General features: G+C 50.0%; 2 protein-coding genes across 4 annotated transcripts in view; one reads left to right on the top strand and one right to left on the bottom strand.

Annotated features, from left to right (window-relative positions):
- Positions 1 to 17,087, top strand: part of CTNNA2 (catenin alpha 2) — a 490,650-nt gene that overhangs the window by 265,229 nt on the left and 208,334 nt on the right. The gene's annotated exons all lie outside the window — the stretch shown is intronic.
- Positions 12,725 to 15,764, bottom strand: LRRTM1 (leucine rich repeat transmembrane neuronal 1). Of its 2 annotated transcripts, XM_087935660.1 has the most exons (2): positions 13,167 to 15,764; positions 12,725 to 12,945 (listed from the first exon to the last, which is right to left on the bottom strand). In XM_087935660.1, exons 1-2 carry the CDS (start codon positions 14,733 to 14,735, stop codon positions 12,919 to 12,921), a joined length of 1,596 nt encoding a protein of 531 aa, XP_087791786.1. In that variant the 5' UTR covers positions 14,736 to 15,764; the 3' UTR covers positions 12,725 to 12,918. The 2 variants fall into 2 exon arrangements, with proteins under 2 accessions (XP_087791786.1, XP_026574730.1); XM_026718945.2 differs by having other exon boundaries at positions 12,725 to 15,764.

Below are 17,087 nucleotides of genomic sequence, written 5' to 3'. Positions count from 1 at the left end.
TGAAACACGGTCACATTGTTTGTCTTGCACTGTTTATTAAAATCCTAAATAAATCTCAGTAATGTGTGTTCGCAGAAAAGAATATAAAACTAAATTAAAGGTGATAAAAGCTGCTACCCGTGGTCTCTCCAGTTCCATCCACTTTCCAAGTTAAACTGGAATTGACCCAGAAGGGAAGGCAGAAAAGTCTAAATCCAGACAATTCATAAAAAGCCCCCCCATCCATTCTGGTTTGGACTCAATTCCTTTTGCAGAACTTCTCTTAGACTGATCTTACTTAATTTTTCTTCCTGTATTTTTCATCCTTATTCATCTTGGCGATCGAAACTTATTTGGGGGAAGTTCTGAATTCAATCCTGGTCACCATGAACTGGTGGAAAGAAAAAAAAATGCCGTTTGCCATAAATCCAAGAGCTGCCCAGGAGATCTTTGCCTGATCCCTCTTGACCGAGGAAACGTAGGAAGAGCAAGTTGGAATGGACTGTGGCCAGCTCTCATGGTCAGCCTGGTGTGGTTGTGAGGGTGGTGCCTTAGAAACCGGGAGACGTCGACTTCGTCATGAAAGGCAGCTGGGTGACTTTGGGCCAATCAACCAGGAGGCTGTGAGTTCTAGTCCCGCTTTAATTGTTCTCACCCTCATGAAGTTTCTCCTGGGTCGCTTATCGCCCTGATTAGTTTCCATCCATTTATGAGCCATCAAAACCCACACCTTTGCGTGTTTGTTGTCGTGTTGGTGCTTTCCATTTAAATTTGCACCCTTATCCCGAGGTCGCCTCCCCTTCCTCCAATCCGCTGGTCTCGGCAGTACGGAGGGGACTGTCTGCTTGGTCACTGCTAACGTCAGTCAAGGATCATTTCATGTCCGGATGCCTTCATTGAAAAGAGGCGGGGAGGATCTGGCGGCGAAGCGGAGCTGTTTACTCACCTCTTTGCCGCTGAGATAATCATCTCGCAGCAAAGGCCAAGGCCGCAAAAAGGCAGGTCTGGGGATCGAGGGGAGGCCGGCGGACACTGTCTCTCGCCATCCAGGCCACGTCCCTCCTTGATCCGTTTCCATCCTTGTGGCTTCTTGTCCTGCCTTCTTCAGGGGCTTTGGAGAAGAGCTGGACCCCCCCCCCCTCTTCTTCAGCCCCCGAGATCAGGAGGCGACAGATATTAAGAAACTTTTTTTGTGGGGTGGGGGAAGAGTTAGGGACCCGATAAAAGCAGCGCAGGTAGTCCTCGACTTACAATCATTGGTTTCGTGACCGGTTACAACGACACTGAAAAAAAGGGACTTCAAGCCATGTCTCAAAGTTACGGCCGTTACAGCCTGCCCCTGGTGACCTGATCAGAATTCAGGCACTTGGCAGCCGACTCGTATTTATGACGGTTGACGTTCCCCAGGGTCAAGGGATCACCGTTCGTCTCTTTCCCAGCTGACGTCCAACCTGCAAAGTCAATGGGGGAAGCCGGATTCACTTAACGACGGTTGTGATTCACTTTAATGCCATGGTCATCAAAGGGGGCAAAACTCACTTAACAACCGTCTTACTTGGCAACGGGAATTTGGGACTCAGTTGTGGGTCGTAAGTGGAGAACTCTCTGCTCTAAACAAAGTTTGTTGAGACAGGCAATTCGTCCGCCAGATCATATTTTTTTAAAAAGTAATAATACAGGATAAGGAATTGCAGGAAAATGGAATTAATGTTGCTTCTCTTCTCCCAGTACCAGAGATGGGCAGAAAGATCTTTCTAAACTATTTTTTTTTTCAAAAAAATGATGCCTAGATGATGAAGGCGAATAGCTTTAAGATAAGAGACAAAGGATTACATTTTGCCAATAAATTGAAAATGGATCCTGAGGTGCAGAATGTAGTCACCATTTAAGGCTTCTTTCCAAACTCGGCTGGGAAAGTATTTTTCCCTCTTTTGACACAAATAATGCCCAAGGTGTCTCGGATATCAGTTTCCACATCATAATATTGGGAAGAAGTCGGTGTAATGCGAATATTTATCTTCGTGCTGCAAAGGTAAGCCCCTTTTTTGACCAAGTGTCCAAAAGTAGGAAGATTTGAACAGTTTGAGAAATAAAATTAAAAAAATCCCTCCTCCCTCAGCAGAGAATAAGAGAACAACAGAATAACGGAGGAGGAAGGGGCCTCGGAGGTCTTCTAGTCTGACCCCCAGCTCAAGCAGGAAACCCTACACCATTTTCAGACAAATGGCTGTCCGGTCTCTTTTGAAAAGGCTCCACCCGCAAACTCCTGAGGGGAAGCAGCTCCACCCGTGAATTGTCCTCCCTGTTAGGAAGTTTCCCAGGTTGCTCCTCTCCTTGGTGAGTTTCCATCCGTTGCTTCTTCTCTTGCCTCCTGGTGCTTTGGAGAAGAGCTTGACTGCCTCTTCTTTGGGGCAGCCCTTCAAATACTGGAAGGCTGCTATCAGGTCACCCCTAGTCCTTCTTTTCATTAAACTACCATTCCTTTCATTAATTCAACCAGCAGTCTTCTTATGGATCAACAACGGGTTAATCACCTGGAAAAAGAAATAGGAATCCCGAACTATATTTTTCCTCCAAATGTAAACAAATTCCTCACTGGGGGACGGGATGGCCGAGGCACGGATGCCCATCGACTCCTATTTTATGAAGGCCAAGCAAGGCAGCAGCCAAGCCTGCTGACCGAGATCAAATAACTTCAGACCGCATCAAACAAAAACCATGACGCTCGGGTGCCCACGTTAAAAACGCTCCCCTTTGTAGGGAGTGAGTAGGCATGGGAGCGTTAAGCACAGCTTGCCGTCAGCAACGAAGGCACCTCAGCGAAGGAGACGGAGGTTCTGCCGTTCATAACATCTGTCTGTTATAAATGCGGGGTTCCCCCCCGCCCCCCTTTCAGGGATAATGTTGTCCTTTGAAAATCCAAAACAGTGCCGTCTTTTGACCCAAAGCTTTTCTGTATTTTTAAATCCGAAGCTTTTCTGACAGCTCTACAGCCTGATATTATCTTCGAATTTGCCCATGGAGAAGGCAGCTAAAACCCAGGAAGGGGAGGAACTGGGGGGAAGCAAACCAGCTTTGGATCCCTGCTGGTTCTAACTTATTTTGTTTATTGATTTATTTGATTTGATTTGTCAATTGTTTACAAGATTGTAAGTATAAGTGTATACATAGTTATGAATACATGAAATGGGTACTTATAAGAAAAATCAAAGAAAAATACTTGCACGGTTTGGTGGCAAATTTGGACCGAAGCTTTCCTTGCTTGTTTACTATTTTGGCTTGAGATCTGAGGCGAAGCTGAATTCCCAGGCCGGGAAAGAAATGGTGGGTTTGGAATCCCGGGACAGCGTTTTTCTGGAAGGGGGGAGGCAGAGCCCTTGGGGCCCCCGTGGCCCCTCTCGCTGCTCTCCCTCCTCTCTTCTTCCGACAACGGCCCCAACTCCTGAGCATCGCTTGGCCAGCCGCTCTCCTCCACGGACCCCGAGGCTGCCTGAGGAGGAGAATGCAGGGAAATGCAGGAATATGGGGGGTGGGGGAGAAATGGGGGGAGGGGGCAGCTGTTTAGCAAGGAAACCCATTCTCCCCCTTACCCAGTGCAGTGCCTTATGGGACAGAAGAAAGTATCCCCCCACCCCTTTTCTCTCTCTCTCTCTCTCTCTCTCTCTCCTGAAAACCAATCTTTGGGCCCCGGCGTTGCAAGTTCCACAAAGAAACCCTGAAATCTGTTCAGTGTTTTGGATCAATGCAGGTCTTGAGCCCTGAAATGCACCCCTCCCAGCATAGTAAATCATTCCTGTGTAAGACATTCAGGATTTGGATACACATTCCTCTCTCAATCTCTATCTGTCTGTCTCTCTCTCTCTCTCTCTCTCATTCTTTCTCATTCTCTCTCGGGGTGAAAGTGACATTTCTTTTGGTATTTTATCATACATTAACTTAAATCGGATCTCTTGAAATTATGGATCAAAATGTCCATCTGCCTCTCCATCCATCAGTCCATCTGTCCATTCAGCTTCCTGCACCCCCCTCTCTCCCCCCCTCTCTCTCTCTCTCACACACACACAGAGACACACACACACACTCACTATTGCTATCTCTCTCTCTATATGTATATCTAATCCATCTATCTACCTATCTCTCTCTGTCCGTCCATCCATCCATCCATTGCATTTCTTGAGATTGAGATTTGTGGTGTGCGGATTTTGCTGAACGTTGTTTCACTTTTTCTGGGGTGGGGTGGGGTGAGGGGGTGGGGGTGGGGGCAATAGATTGATGAATGCACCAGGCTGCAATTCTCTTTTAGATAGGTGTGCTTTTTTTTTCTCTTAAAGATCTCAGAGAAATGAGAAAAGCATGAAAGGGACAAATAAAAATTACCTGGCCTAACGATGAAACTAGAGCCGCAAGAGGCAATCAATATTAGAAAATGTGAACGGTTTAAAAAAAAAAAAAGAAGGTGGGGAAGAAAAATAGAAAGTGAGGCGCTGAATACCAAGTGCAGCAGCTCATACAAGTGGGGGCACCTGAAGGAGGAAATGGGGTGCTGGGTTAACCCCGTTTCCCTTACGCACCCGTCCAATTCCTGCTTTGCAACAGAACTCCAGTGTTGCGTTATCTTTCACAACTCTACTTTTTCCCCTACAGTCCTCCTCCTCCTCCTCCTCCTCCTTCCCCCTCCTCCTCCTCCTCCTTCTCTTCCTCCTCCTCCTCCTCTTCCTCCTCCTCTTCCTCTTCCTTCCTCCTCTTCTTCCTCTTCCTCCTTCCTCCTCTTCTTCCTCCTCCTCCTCCTCTTCCTCCTCCTCCTCCTCTTCCTCCTCCTCCTCCTTCCTCCTCTTCTTCCTCTTCCTCCTCCTCCTCCTCTCTCCTCCTCCTCCTCCTCCCAATAATTATTTCAAAAATTAAGCTTTAAGTGCCCAAAGCCTATCCAAGGAAGGGATGTACACAGATGGATGTAAAAGATACCGGGTATGTAAAGAGTAGCTGCAGGTAGTCCTTGACTTACAACGGTTCATTTAGTGACCGTTCAAAGGTTCAATGGCTCTGAAAAAGGGACCTCTAACCTTTTTTCACACTTACGACCGCTGTAGCATCCCCGTGATCATGTAATCAGAATTGAGACGCTTGGCAACTGACTCACACTTATGAGGGTCGCAGCGTCGCCTTGGGGTCACGTGATCCCCTTTGCGACCTTCTGACCAGCAAAGTCAACGGGGAAGCCGGATTCAGTTAACAACTGCAGTGATTCACTTAACAACTGAGGCAAGCCAGGTCTTAAAATGGAGCAAAAGTCACTTAACAATAGAAACTTTGGGCTCATTTGTGGCTGTAAGTCAAGGACTACCTGAATACCTATGCTTATCCTGGACTGAACCTTCACCCTTATAGATATTTGTATGAAAGGTGAAAGGTGGCCTGGAGGTGGATCTCTCGCCTCACACAATCAGGAGGCTGTGAGTTGGATCCTAGGTATTTCTCTCTCTGGGCTCAGTGAGAATAGATCTGCTGAGCCAAACTCCGCATTGGTAACAGGAAGGGCATCTGGCCAGGAAACACTCCACTCTATTTGGTTACCAGATTCTACCCGCAAGGGATTATGGGGTTGTTAAAAGAAGAAGAAGAAGAAGTTGATATATATGAAGGCGAAGGGTCCTTCTCTGAGCTTGTGGATATGTGATGTGGTGGTGGTAGTAGTAGTAGTAGTAGTAGTAGTAGTAGTAGTAGTAGTAGTAGTAATCTTTTACTTTGTCGCTGTTGTGTGATTGCTTTAAAAAAACTCATCCTAAAAATAACTCCGTCCAGGGCCTGCTAATATCAAGGGAGGTCTGTTGCTTTTCACACGGGCCCCTCCTATATCCCTTCCGGGGGGAGTAGTTAGTGTCCAGCCTTCCAGAAAATAGAAGCATTTGTATTTATTTTACATTTATTTTTGTCTGAAAGGGCAGGGAGAGTCCAGTGAAAGGATAGGCAACCAGGACAATCCCCTCCTATCCTGGCTGGCAAAGAAGATCTGATAATTATTACGGCTATGGTTAAGTCCAGGTTTTTCTATCGCTATTGTTTAACGTCGTGTTTAATTTTGTTGTGGTTGTGGTCGAGGGCCTGAAGCTGACACGTTGGAAAGATGCAAGGGAGCGTAAAGATGACCTTAAGGACGTTGTCGTTCGTAGTCGTTAAAACCCACCATTGATTTGTTTTGTTGAGGAGATGTTGGAATTAGATGATCTCGTTTCAATTTCCTAAGTGGACGTGGACTTGTAAAGAAACACAGCCCTTCATAGACCGTTGAATTGCCTGGCTTTGACCATCGAAACCTCCGGAAACTGGAGCGGTAAGGCGACAATATTGAACCTTCCCTGAAAAGAAAAATCTTGGCGGTCAGAGTTACTACGGAAAAGCTGGGGTGAGCTCAGAAGTGAGCCTGAGCCTTCGTGCCAACCTATACAAGAGAGATCTGTGATTTAAACTATGGTTTGTATGTTGGGGTGGAATGGCGGGGTCCTCGGTGCTCCCTGAGCTGGGTGGTTTCCTTGCAGACGTTTCTTCATGCTAGCCCTGATGCTGTTAGCTAGTGTGGTCATGAAAGGTCTCCAAGAAAACCGCCAGGCTCAAGGGAGGCATCAAGGACCTCACGAGACTCCTGTATTTCCTCAGATCTCTTCCCCCTTGGCACATCCTCTCTGTGGCAACCCGATACAACTACACCCTGCTATAATTTGCATTCCTCCTGGGAGCAAATTTTCAACCTTCTTACTTAGCCCATATGCCCAACTGTCCCTTAAGTGAAGTTTCCCTGAGCTGTGAGTTCGCCTTTTCTTTCTCACTGGACGTTCACTTCGTCCTCTTGCGTCTTCCAAGTCTCCGCTTCAATTGAGGCAGTTCCCTCCCGTTTCTTCTCTAAGCCAGGGGGTGTCAAACTGCAGGGCCCTGGGCCGGATCCTGCCTGTGGGGGGCTTAGATCTGGCCTGCAGGGCCGGCCTGGAAACATGGTCGCCCCCTCCCCCCCCCTCCCGCCCCCCGGCTCTGTTTTGGCCGGCCAAGGGCTAGCAGAACAAACCCAGAACCATGTTTTCAGTTTGTTTCCCCTTTTGCATTTGAGCCTGCAAGGAGGGACAGGAAAGGAGAAAGGGAAAGAAGAAAGACAAAGGGAAAAGAAGGGAAGAGGGGAAGGAAGAAGGAAGGAGAATGAAGAGGAAAGGGAAAAGAAGGGAAGGGAAGGGAAGGGAAGGAAGGAAGGAAGGAAGGAAGGAAGGAAGGAAGGAAGGAAGGAAGGAAGGAAGGAAGGAAGGAAGGAAGGAAGGAAGGAAGGAAGGAAGGGGATTATAATGAGAGGGAGGGTTGCAGGAACTGGGCCTGGCTAGTCTAGGGAAGAAGAGAAGGACCAGGGGAGACAGGAGAGCAGCCTTCCAGTATTTGAGGGGCTGCCCCAGAGAGGAGGAAGGGGGTCAAGCTATTCTCCAAGGCACCCAAAGGCCAGACAAGGAATAATGGATGGAAACTGAACAAGGAGAGAGATTCAACCTGGAAATACGGAGGATTTTTCTGACAGTGAGAACAATCAACCAATGGAACAGAAGTTGCCCTCAGAAGCTGTGGGAGCTTCACCCCTGGAGGCTTTGAAGAAAAGACTGGACTGCCCTCTGTCAGGAATGGTGTAGGGTCTCCCGCTTGGGTGGGGGGTTGGACTAGATGACCTCCAAGGTCCCTTCCATTCTGATCATCTGTGACCGGTCTGAGGGAAGTCCTGCCCCCCATGGCGCGAGTGACATGGACCTGGCCAGGCCCCAACCCTGACCGGGCCCTCCTTGAAACGGAGCTGGCGGCCGCTGGCGTCACCTTCCGTGGCTTCTCGGGAGGCCCTGAACAGGAGGAGCAGAGATTCCTCCCAAGAGGTTGGTGGAGATTCTCAGCCCTCCAGGTAGGCCTTGACTTGCAACAGTCCCTGCGCTGAGGGACTGTTCAAAGTTACAAGGGCAGCCCCGGGGTCACGTGGTCCAAACGCAGGCGCTGGGCCGGGGGCTCACAGTTACGATGGCCGCAGTCCTGTGAACGTGGGGTTTTGCCACCTTCTGACAAGCAGAAGCCCAGGGGGAAGCCGGATTCGGTTGAACAACCGTGCTGTTATCCCCTTAACTGCGGCGGCCAGAAAGTGTCACAAAACGGGGCAAGACTCGCCCAACAAACGCCTCACTTAGCAGCGGAAGTGGTGGCAGGTCGAGGACTCCCCGCAGTTGTCTCCAGGGTGTTTTTTTTCAAAAGGCAACTGGGCTGTTTTTTTTTTTCCCTTCAGGAAGAAGAAGAAAATGTTTCGCTTCTCCTTTCCCAGAAGCTTCATCGGTTCTTCAGATGAACGGATGAAGCTTCCGGAAATGAGAAGCAAAACATTTTCTTCCTCAAGTCAGGAAGAGAGTCCAGGTGCCTCTTGGAGGGTTCCTCCCCCACCCCCAAAAAGTTTTTTTCCCCCCTTTCTTACCAATTCTCAGAAGCTTCTCCTTGCACAACCAGCCCGGAGCCTGTGGATTGACTTCTACCATTCTCCCTTTCCTGACCGCTGACACCATCTGCTCGGTTTACTCCGTCGTTACTCCTGCTCATGAAATGCCAAGGCAGGCGTTACCCAGAGCAGCAACTCTCTGGAAAGGGGGGCGGGGAGGACTTGTAGGTGCAAACGCACTTGGCTATTTGCAAAGAGGAGGATGGAAGATTTGGCTGTGCAGATAGGCTTCAACTTACAACGGTCCCGGTCGTAAGTCGAGGACTACCTGTGTAGACTGTGAAGCCTTTTCACAGCAGGAAAAAAAAACCTCTTGTTGCGCAAGATCCTTCAGGCCACGATCAGCCGTTGATCTGTCTGCCACCTTTCTTCAGGCTATCCAAAGAAACGAGGCCTCCTCCTCCTCCTCCTCCTCCTCTTTTGGGCTACAATTTGAAATCTTTTCTGGCCCTAATTTTCACGGGAGCGGAAACTTCTGGCAAAGTAGAAGACCGCCACCCCCCTCATCCTTGGGAGGAAGAGCTGTCAGACGGACACCGGCAGCCCCACCAGAAATATTTCCCAGCACAGAGACGACGACTACTACGACGACTACTACCACCACTGCCACTTCTCCTCCTCCTTCTCCTCCTCCTCCTCCTCCTGCTTCTCCCGTGCCTTGCGGCTGCCTCTTCGGCCCCTGCTGTTTTTCATTCTTCCCTCCTTGGATCTTGATCCGCCTCCTCTTCCCTTTGAGGGAGGCAGCCCCAAACGGCCCCGGGATTTCCTCCTTTCTTTCTGTGAAAGGCTGACACAACTCAGACGGGCTGCAGGAGCCGTTTGCCTTGCACAAGGCTTGTGATCCTTAGATCTCCAGGTCCAGGAGTAAAGAGAAGGAGCTCATCACAAAAGCTTGCACACACGCACACACAGAGACACTACACACACAGAGAGAGAGAAACACATCCACCCAAACGCAAGGGAAAGCACGGTCCTTTTGCCTAAAAATAATCAACATTTTCCTCCTGCGCACGTACCAAGGCAAAAGTCTTCCCAAATAACTTGATTTTAACCAGCACGCGCTGCAATGTTACACCAAAGCTGTCCGGTTCCTAACCGCCCCTTCTCTGCGGACTGCTGAAAATGACTTTTCTACCAGCAATTCACACACACACACACACACACACACACACACACCATCACTGCAGCAGCTGGAGACCATCCCAAACATCCCCGTGTTGCCCCATCCCGGAGAGAGGGTGAAAGAAGCCTGATTCCTAGAGAGAAAATACCTGCCCAGGTGCATAAAGGAAGGGCCTCACCAGGCCCCTTCGGAGCAGCCGGCAGGGTCCGTCTCCCCCTCCTCCTCTACCTCTTCTTCAGGCGTCTGTTCTTATTTCTTCTTCGTCTGGGTGATTTATTGACGGACCCCCCCTGATTCCATGATTTGATTTGCTTTGAGGCAGCATAGCATGGTTTATTTGTTTTATTTTTTTAAATACATTTTTTGATATGTTCAACAGTTTTGCCATCTATCTGGGGGACCTTAGTTCCTAGATGAAGTAACCAGGTAATTGTTGAATCGATAGACAAATAAATAAATATATGACTAAGGGTACCCAGAAGTGGGGGAAAAAAGTGGTTTTTATTTGCTTTAAGCAGCATACGGTGCTTTTTCTATATAAAGTTCGGAGGAGTTCAGTAGTTTTGCAATCAATCTAAGGTGGCCTTAAGTTCCTTGATGAATTATCCGTGTAATTGATTAATCAATAGATAAATAAATATATGATTAAAGGGCCCCCAAAGTAACGTGGATTTTATTTGCTTTGAGGAAGCATTGTGTGTGTGCGTGTGTGTGTGTGTGTGTTATATAAACACTTTGGAAGCGTTCAGTAGTTTTACAATCTGCCTAAGTGCATTTAGATCCTAGATGAATTAGAAAGGTAATTAATTAATCAATAGATAAATATGTGAATGAATATATGATAAAAACACGGATTTTATTTGCTTTAAAGGAGAGTCATGATTTTTATTATATAAACTTTGGAAGCAATCAGTAGTTTTGCAATCCATCTAGAGGGGGCTTTAATTCCTATTTGAATTAGCAATGTAATTGATTGATCGATAGAGAGAGAAGTAAACAAATATGTGCGTAAGGGAGCCGAGAAGTAAAAATATGAATATCTGAAGCATCATATACACCCCCTCAAAAAAGAAAGATTGCTGTGGGAGATCAAACCGATATGCTTCCTTACTGGCGTCGTGGACAGATACGAACTATGCGTATCCCTCAGAAAAAGCCAAGAGGTATATTCCATCTTGATTCCAGCAGGAGGCTGCCCACCACTGTGCTACAAAACAGCAAAGCCATTCGTGAAATATAGTGTAGCAAGCTCGGGGGGGCGGCAGGGGGGGGGGGAGATGCACATTTAGTCCGAGGTGGGGTCTTGCAGGGCCTTTCGAAGCTCCCTTGGGTCACTCGGTTGGGAGAACTCCGGAGCTTTCGGACGGTGGTCAAGAGGGTCCGGGAGCAGGGGGTCTCCCAGTTTGGCCCCTTGAAGCGTTTCTGGCCGGGCAGTTCTGGGCATGGAAGCCCGCCAGGCTTCCGGTGGCCAAGGTTGGAGAGCCCGGTCTTGGAGGACGCTCCGGTGTCCCAAAAAACTAATTTGGGGGGGTTCAGGGATGAGGAAAGTTGGTTATCTTGTTGGAGAGGAGGAAGGAATAGGGCCGGAATCTCCTCCCCTTGCATTCCGGCAGGTGTCGGTTGCAACCCCCCCCCCCGTCCTTCCTTCAAGCGGGGGCCCCAAAGCGACGGCCCCACCAGTCCACCGAAGGGAAGAGGATTCCCTGGCCCTGGGCTTTGCGTGAGAATGCAACACACACACACACCCCGGCTCTCTCTCTCTGCCTGTCGTCTCCGCTACCCAAATCTTTCCCCTCCTCTCCCTCCTTTTCCCACCCAGCCTGAGTCTCCTCTCCTTTTCTCTCTTGGGGTCTTGGTGGTTGTTCCAAAGGAAGCGGCCCCCGTAAGAAGCCAAGGCTCCCGGAAGGGTTTCGAAGGCCGTTCTTTGGATGGCTTGGTCGTAAACGGAGGCAACGGAGGGTTCAAAACTCAGGACCAGGGAGCAGCATCGCCCAGGCCTTTCCCCCCAAAAAAAGGAAGGAAAGCCATGCAATGGCTTGGAGGATCACCTGGCTAGTCGCCTCTGCTTTGCTGTGCTGGTGGTTAGAAGGAGAAGTCAATCGTGTTTTGTGTTTTTCTTTTTGTTTTATTATTATTGTTGTTGTTGGTTAATCTTTAGTGAGATTCAGAGCCTTTGGGGCTGGTTAGTGGCTCAACGGCTCAAGTCCTAACCAAGGACCCAGGAACTGTTCAGGTGGCCTCGGAGGATGAAAGCTGTTCCAAGTAGGGTGGGTTTTTTGCAGAATCAGGGTATTCAAACCTCATAAATTTATTGTTGTTGTTGTTATTATTATCATTATTATTATTATTATTCCTGTTGATAAGCCAGGCATCAGTTGGGAGACAGGACATGCAGGGGTCTAGCTTGAACCTCTCTGGAGACAAGCTAAGATCAGCCACCGCCAAAGGCCAACTGGCCAAAGCTGGCCTGCTGGGTAAGATGGTCCCGAGCCTTTGTGAGCCACACAAACCAGAGTTTGGCCCCCAGGGGAAACGGGCGTGTGGCTGTCTCTAGGTCTGGCCCCAAGGCGCCGTAGGCCATGGAGTTTACAATTCTGCAGGTGTCTCTTCTGTGCGGTGATGGGTGCAAAATCTGGAGAATGTGTCGGGGGGGGTGCACCGGAGGAAAGCCAGGTGCTGCTGCCTCCCCCCTGAATCTCCAATGGTGGGGATCATTTTGGGTTTTGTAACGCAAGCACACGAGAGGAAGGCTGCGGGTGGGGGGGACGGGGGACTTTGGGGTTCCCTGGTGTCCCAGTGGCCGGCCTTTTGACCAAAGGGGACGAGGCTGTGGGAGGGGCGAACTCAGAGCAGGCCCACCACGCATATAAATGAGGTTCCCTAGCAGACTGAGATCAAACACACCCTTTTCACCATTGAGCCGTTGAGTTCCACGGGAAGACGGGACCACCCGCCCCATAATCCTCCCACTGCTCCCCTTTCCGTTTGTGCTTCCTTGTGGCTTGTTTAGGAGCCAGGATTTTTGCCGTCGGGCTCCGTGTGGGCGAGAGGAATAATCTCCACCTTCCCATCCCAAGACAGATAACAATTCAGATACGGTACAACAGCCTGTAAAAATTGTAAATGCTATTTTTGCTTTTATTATTTTTTTTAAACATTTTTTTTTTTTTGTGGTGATTTTACAAAAAGAAAACCAGTAATTGTTACTCTTTTTTTTTTACATTTTCTTTTTCTGATTATCAGCAGATCTTTCACAGAGAGCTGTTGTAGGAAATAACTCATTTCAGAAAGTTGAAGGTCTTGAAGGGGTTTAGCCACAGTAAAGCTAACATCCTGTCTTTTGGGGCAGCTCCTTTGGGGGGAAAAAAGAAAGAAAACAGAACAAAACCGAAACATTTTCGGCACACAAAGGCCCCGGTAAGCCAAGTCAACCCTTATTGAATTGTCTTTTTTTATTTATCTTTTTTTTTTTAGTGATTTGCTCACTGCTATTTGGTTGCACACCAAGTGAAATTTCCCCCCCACTGGAAAGAAAAAAAAAAAACCCAACCGAAACCAAAGTTAAAATCACACCTCACATTCCCTTGCTGGCTGCTGGTGGCAGGTACAGGATCCGTATTCGTTTATGATCACCAGAGCTCCTTCGAGGTGGTTGGGTTTGTAATCAACGTAATATTCCTGGGCTGACATGGCAGCCATTTGATGCATAGTCTGCTTTTGTTTCTGCTTCCGACGCTGGGTCACAAAGCATTGCCTCAGCTGCCTGAGGCTGACCGGGAAACACTTCCAGGAGACGTACAGTATCAAAACCACAATGAGGAAGGAGAAGATGAGCGCCATGGTGCCCGTCACCACCTTGTGGATCTGGACGGCGTTCTCCGTCTTCCCGTTGGGGAGGGGCAGGGTCACAGCGTCCGTGGGCCCATCCCCCTGGCCCTCCTGCAGGTCAGAGTTCAGAGTGGAAGGGTTGTAGCCGGCCGTCGGGCCGCTCTGGTTGACCGCCGCCGAGAAAAGGTCGCCATCGCCATTGGTGGTGAGGTCCGCGGCATCTTCGCACAAGTGGAAAGCATAGACGGCATCCAAGACGTCCTCGCCCTGGGCGTATTCAGGGGTGGCACAGAGCAAGCTGTTGTCGTAGCGGCCTTTAAAAGTGCTGAGCCAGGAGGCCAACGCACAGATGTTTCGGCCGCAATCCCAGGCGTTGGCCGAGAGGCTGATGCTCACCAGGGACTTCCAGGAGCTGAGGATCCTGGGGTGGACGTAGGTGAGCCGGTTGGAGTCCAGTTGGAGGGACTGGAGGTGAGGTACACTTTCGAAAACGTGAGGTTCCATGTATTCGATCTCGTTGCCGGAGAGGTCCATTTTCTCCAGCTTCCATACCCAGTCCAAGGAGTTCACCACTAGGGTGACTTTGTTCCTCCGCAGGCAGAGGGAGTGCAAAGAGAGCAACCTGGGGAAGTGGGCCAGGTTGACTTTCACCAAGTCGTTGTGCTCCAGGTGCAACTCGGTGAGTTTGAACAAGCCCGCGAAAGAGTTGCGAGCCAGGCTCTTCAACTGGTTGTATCCTATGTCGAGGAACTTGAGGCTGCGGCAGTCTTGGAAGATCCGGACAGGCACAAACTTAAGGGCATTGGACCGCATGTGCAACGTGGTGAGCTTGCGCAAGCCGTGGAACAAGTCCGGCTCCAAAGCCTGCAGATTGTTGTAGGATAAATCCACACTGCGCAGGTTTGGCATCGGCCGGAAAGTGCTGTTGGACAGTTGGGTGATCTTGTTGGAGCTCAGCGTGAGCTCTTTCACCCGCCGGAGCTTCTGGAAGGCGTGCGCCTCGATGGAATAAAGGTGGTTGTGATCCAGATACAGCCACGTGAGTTGCGTTAACCCGGTGAACTGTCCGTCACGCAGCTCCGAAAGGCTGTTGTACCGCAATGACAATCCCATCACGCTCGACAGGTTGTGCGGCATCTCGGTGAGATTCAGCGACTCGCAGTAGAGGAGCCTGCCCTCACACCGGCAAAGCTGCGGACACCCAGTGTGCACGGCTGGCAGCATTTTTAAAAAAAGACCCAGGCTACACAGGATCAGCCCTGGGGGCTTTTTCAGCAGCCAGTTTAAACAGACCCCAATGAGAAGGAAATCCATTAGCGAGAATATCCCCAGATGTGCTTGAGAAAGTCCATGGAATCTTTGAGTGGCCACTTGCCCGTCTCCGTGCAGATTCTACATCACCCCCTGTGTCAGCAAAAGGGCAAGAGGACCGGCGCAGGCAGAGGCAAGAGAGTCATCGGGCCAAATCTTGGACTTGCTGGGGGCTTGGCGGGCGGGGGGGACGGACGACATCAATGCAGCATGCAGAACTCCGTATTACAGCCTTTAAAGTTCAGAAGCATTCAAAAGGTACACGAGAATCTGTCCATTTTTAGACACCGCCGCAAAGATGAGAACAATGAGGGGGGTAGAAAACACCCCTCCCCACGAGAGAATGAAATTAAAAAGTGCCTTACCCACCCTGTTCCAGAGATTGACAAGCTCCATTCAGCAGCTTCCTTTGTGTTGGACTTAATTATATGCAGGGCTCAAAAAGAGCTCCTCTGTTGCTACAAATTCGGACGCTTTCAGCTTTTGGCACGGCTGGCAGGCGCACAATGTCTCTACTCCGCTTCATCTCGGAGGGCGAGAGGCATGTCCAGCTCTCCTTTTCTTCCCCTCCTCTCCTTCCTGGGGTTTTTCCCTTCCTTTCCTTTCCTTTCCTCCTTATTTTTAAGCTGACTCCCAGCACCAAGTTTGCGAAGTACGGGGGGCATCACGGCTGACCATCTCTCCTTCCATTCTCCTCCTCTCCCCCCCTCTCTCTCTCCGTCCTTTTCCTCTGCAGTTCATACGGCGGTGTGGGGAGGGAGGGGGCTGGAGGGGGGGAAGGTGCACCCGAGAAAGATGGAGAGACCCCCCTTCCGAAACTCTGAGCAGCTCCCCGGGATCCGACCGTCTCTTTAGCGTCCGTCATTGGAGATGAACCGGGAGCATCCTTTGATTCCTCCGAGGCAGCTTAAAATCCGTTTTCCGACTGGACAGGCTCCAAATGGCTTGGTTTCCCATTCCGGCTTCCCTTGGCTTGTCCAGAAGATGCTTCTCAGAGCGGAGGGAGAAGAAGGAAGGAAGGAAGGAAGGAAGGAAGGAAGGAAGGAAGGAAGGAGGGGAGGAGAGAGAGAGAGAGAGCGAGGCTTCCTTGCAGCCCAGCAGGAAGAAGCTAAGAGCCTGCAGAGGCTTCTCCTGCTCGCTGAGTGTCGTAAGCCCTTCGCGATCATCCCAACCTGCGCTGTGCTTCACAAGAGACGGGCAAAGGGAAAAAGGGGTGGGCATAAAACCAACATTTCAGTTGAACCAGGAACGGGGGATGCGCCGCTCGCTGATGAAACGGGAAAGGCTCCTTCAGCCCTGCCAGCCCTCACCCCAACACACACGCACACACAGGCCACGGCACCCACCGAGCAACAGCTGCAGGAGCCAAAGGGAGCCAGCAACCCTCCCCCTTCCCCCCCTTCCCCCCCCTTCTCTTTGTCTCAAGGGTCCAAGTGCAAAAAGGCAGGTTTGGCATTCGGACGTGGGCGACCGGGCGGCTCTCCCTCCCAGCCTCCCAGGAGCCCCCCGTTGCAAGGCTGCCGCTTGGTTGGGTGACTTGAGGGGAGACGCTGGACTTTTTCCATCCCGTTTTCACTTCTTCTGGACAAGCGTGCACAGTGTGCGTGCGTGTGTGTGTGTTCTCTCTCTCTCTCTCTCTCTCTCTCTCCGTTGGCCTTTTGTTTTGTTTTGCTGTCCTTGCACAAACGAAAGATGCTTGCAAATATGACAAGGTGGATTTGGAGATGATGCCCGTTGGGATATATTCTCTCTCTCTCTCCCTCTCTCTCTGTCTTTCTTTCTTTCTCTCTCTACCCCCTCTCTCTCTGTCTCTCTCTCTCTCTCTCTTTTAAAAAACGGTGCTTAGCATATGCTGTTGCCACTGGCATCTTTGTGACCAAATTTGCAGGGATATATATGCGGGAGCGTACAATAGACGTATTCAGGCATTTAGGAGGCTGCGTTTATGAATCGGTCCACCATTCAGCGGGGTCTGTGTGTTTGTGTGTTTGTGTGTTTCAGAGGCGGCTGAGGCGACTCTCGGCTTCAGAAAGGGAGAACGAGACCGCCAGATTTCTAAAACTGTAGGGCTGTTTTGTTAAATGGACCCCCCCAAAAATGCTTGTCGCCTAATTCTTAACCGTCATTAGCTACAGAGAAAGCCGCCATGGACAATCTGTTGTGTGAGTCGCTGTCCCCCATCCCCCCCCCCAATTCTTTCATGACTTTGAGGAAAGCACACCAGCTCCGTTGCCACGGCTGTGAAATCCACCCCTTTGGCCGCTTAGCAGGCATGCCTCAAATTAACCAGCCGGTTTAAGTTTAAGCAAGCCTGACCTCTCCCTCACGAAGCCTGGCGGTCCCTTAGAGGATGAC

Source organism: Pseudonaja textilis, chromosome 6 (assembly GCF_049901715.1).
Source record: "Pseudonaja textilis isolate UNSWEBS1 chromosome 6, rPseTex1.2, whole genome shotgun sequence".
In the NCBI taxonomy this organism is placed as follows: Eukaryota; Metazoa; Chordata; class Lepidosauria; order Squamata; family Elapidae; genus Pseudonaja; species Pseudonaja textilis.
Note: the sequence above shows the minus strand (reverse complement) of the source record. Positions and strands in the feature narration are given on the sequence as shown.

Bases quoted from the DNA above. Each gene is read 5' to 3' on its own strand.
- LRRTM1 (XM_087935660.1), bottom strand. From the start codon at position 14,735: ATGGATTTCCTTCTCATTGGGGTCTGTTTAAACTGGCTGCTGAAAAAG. The intron at 12,946-13,166 runs GTGTGATTTTAA...TTCCCCCCAAAG, and splicing joins AGCCAGCAAGGGAATGTGAG to GAGCTGCCCCAAAAGACAGG.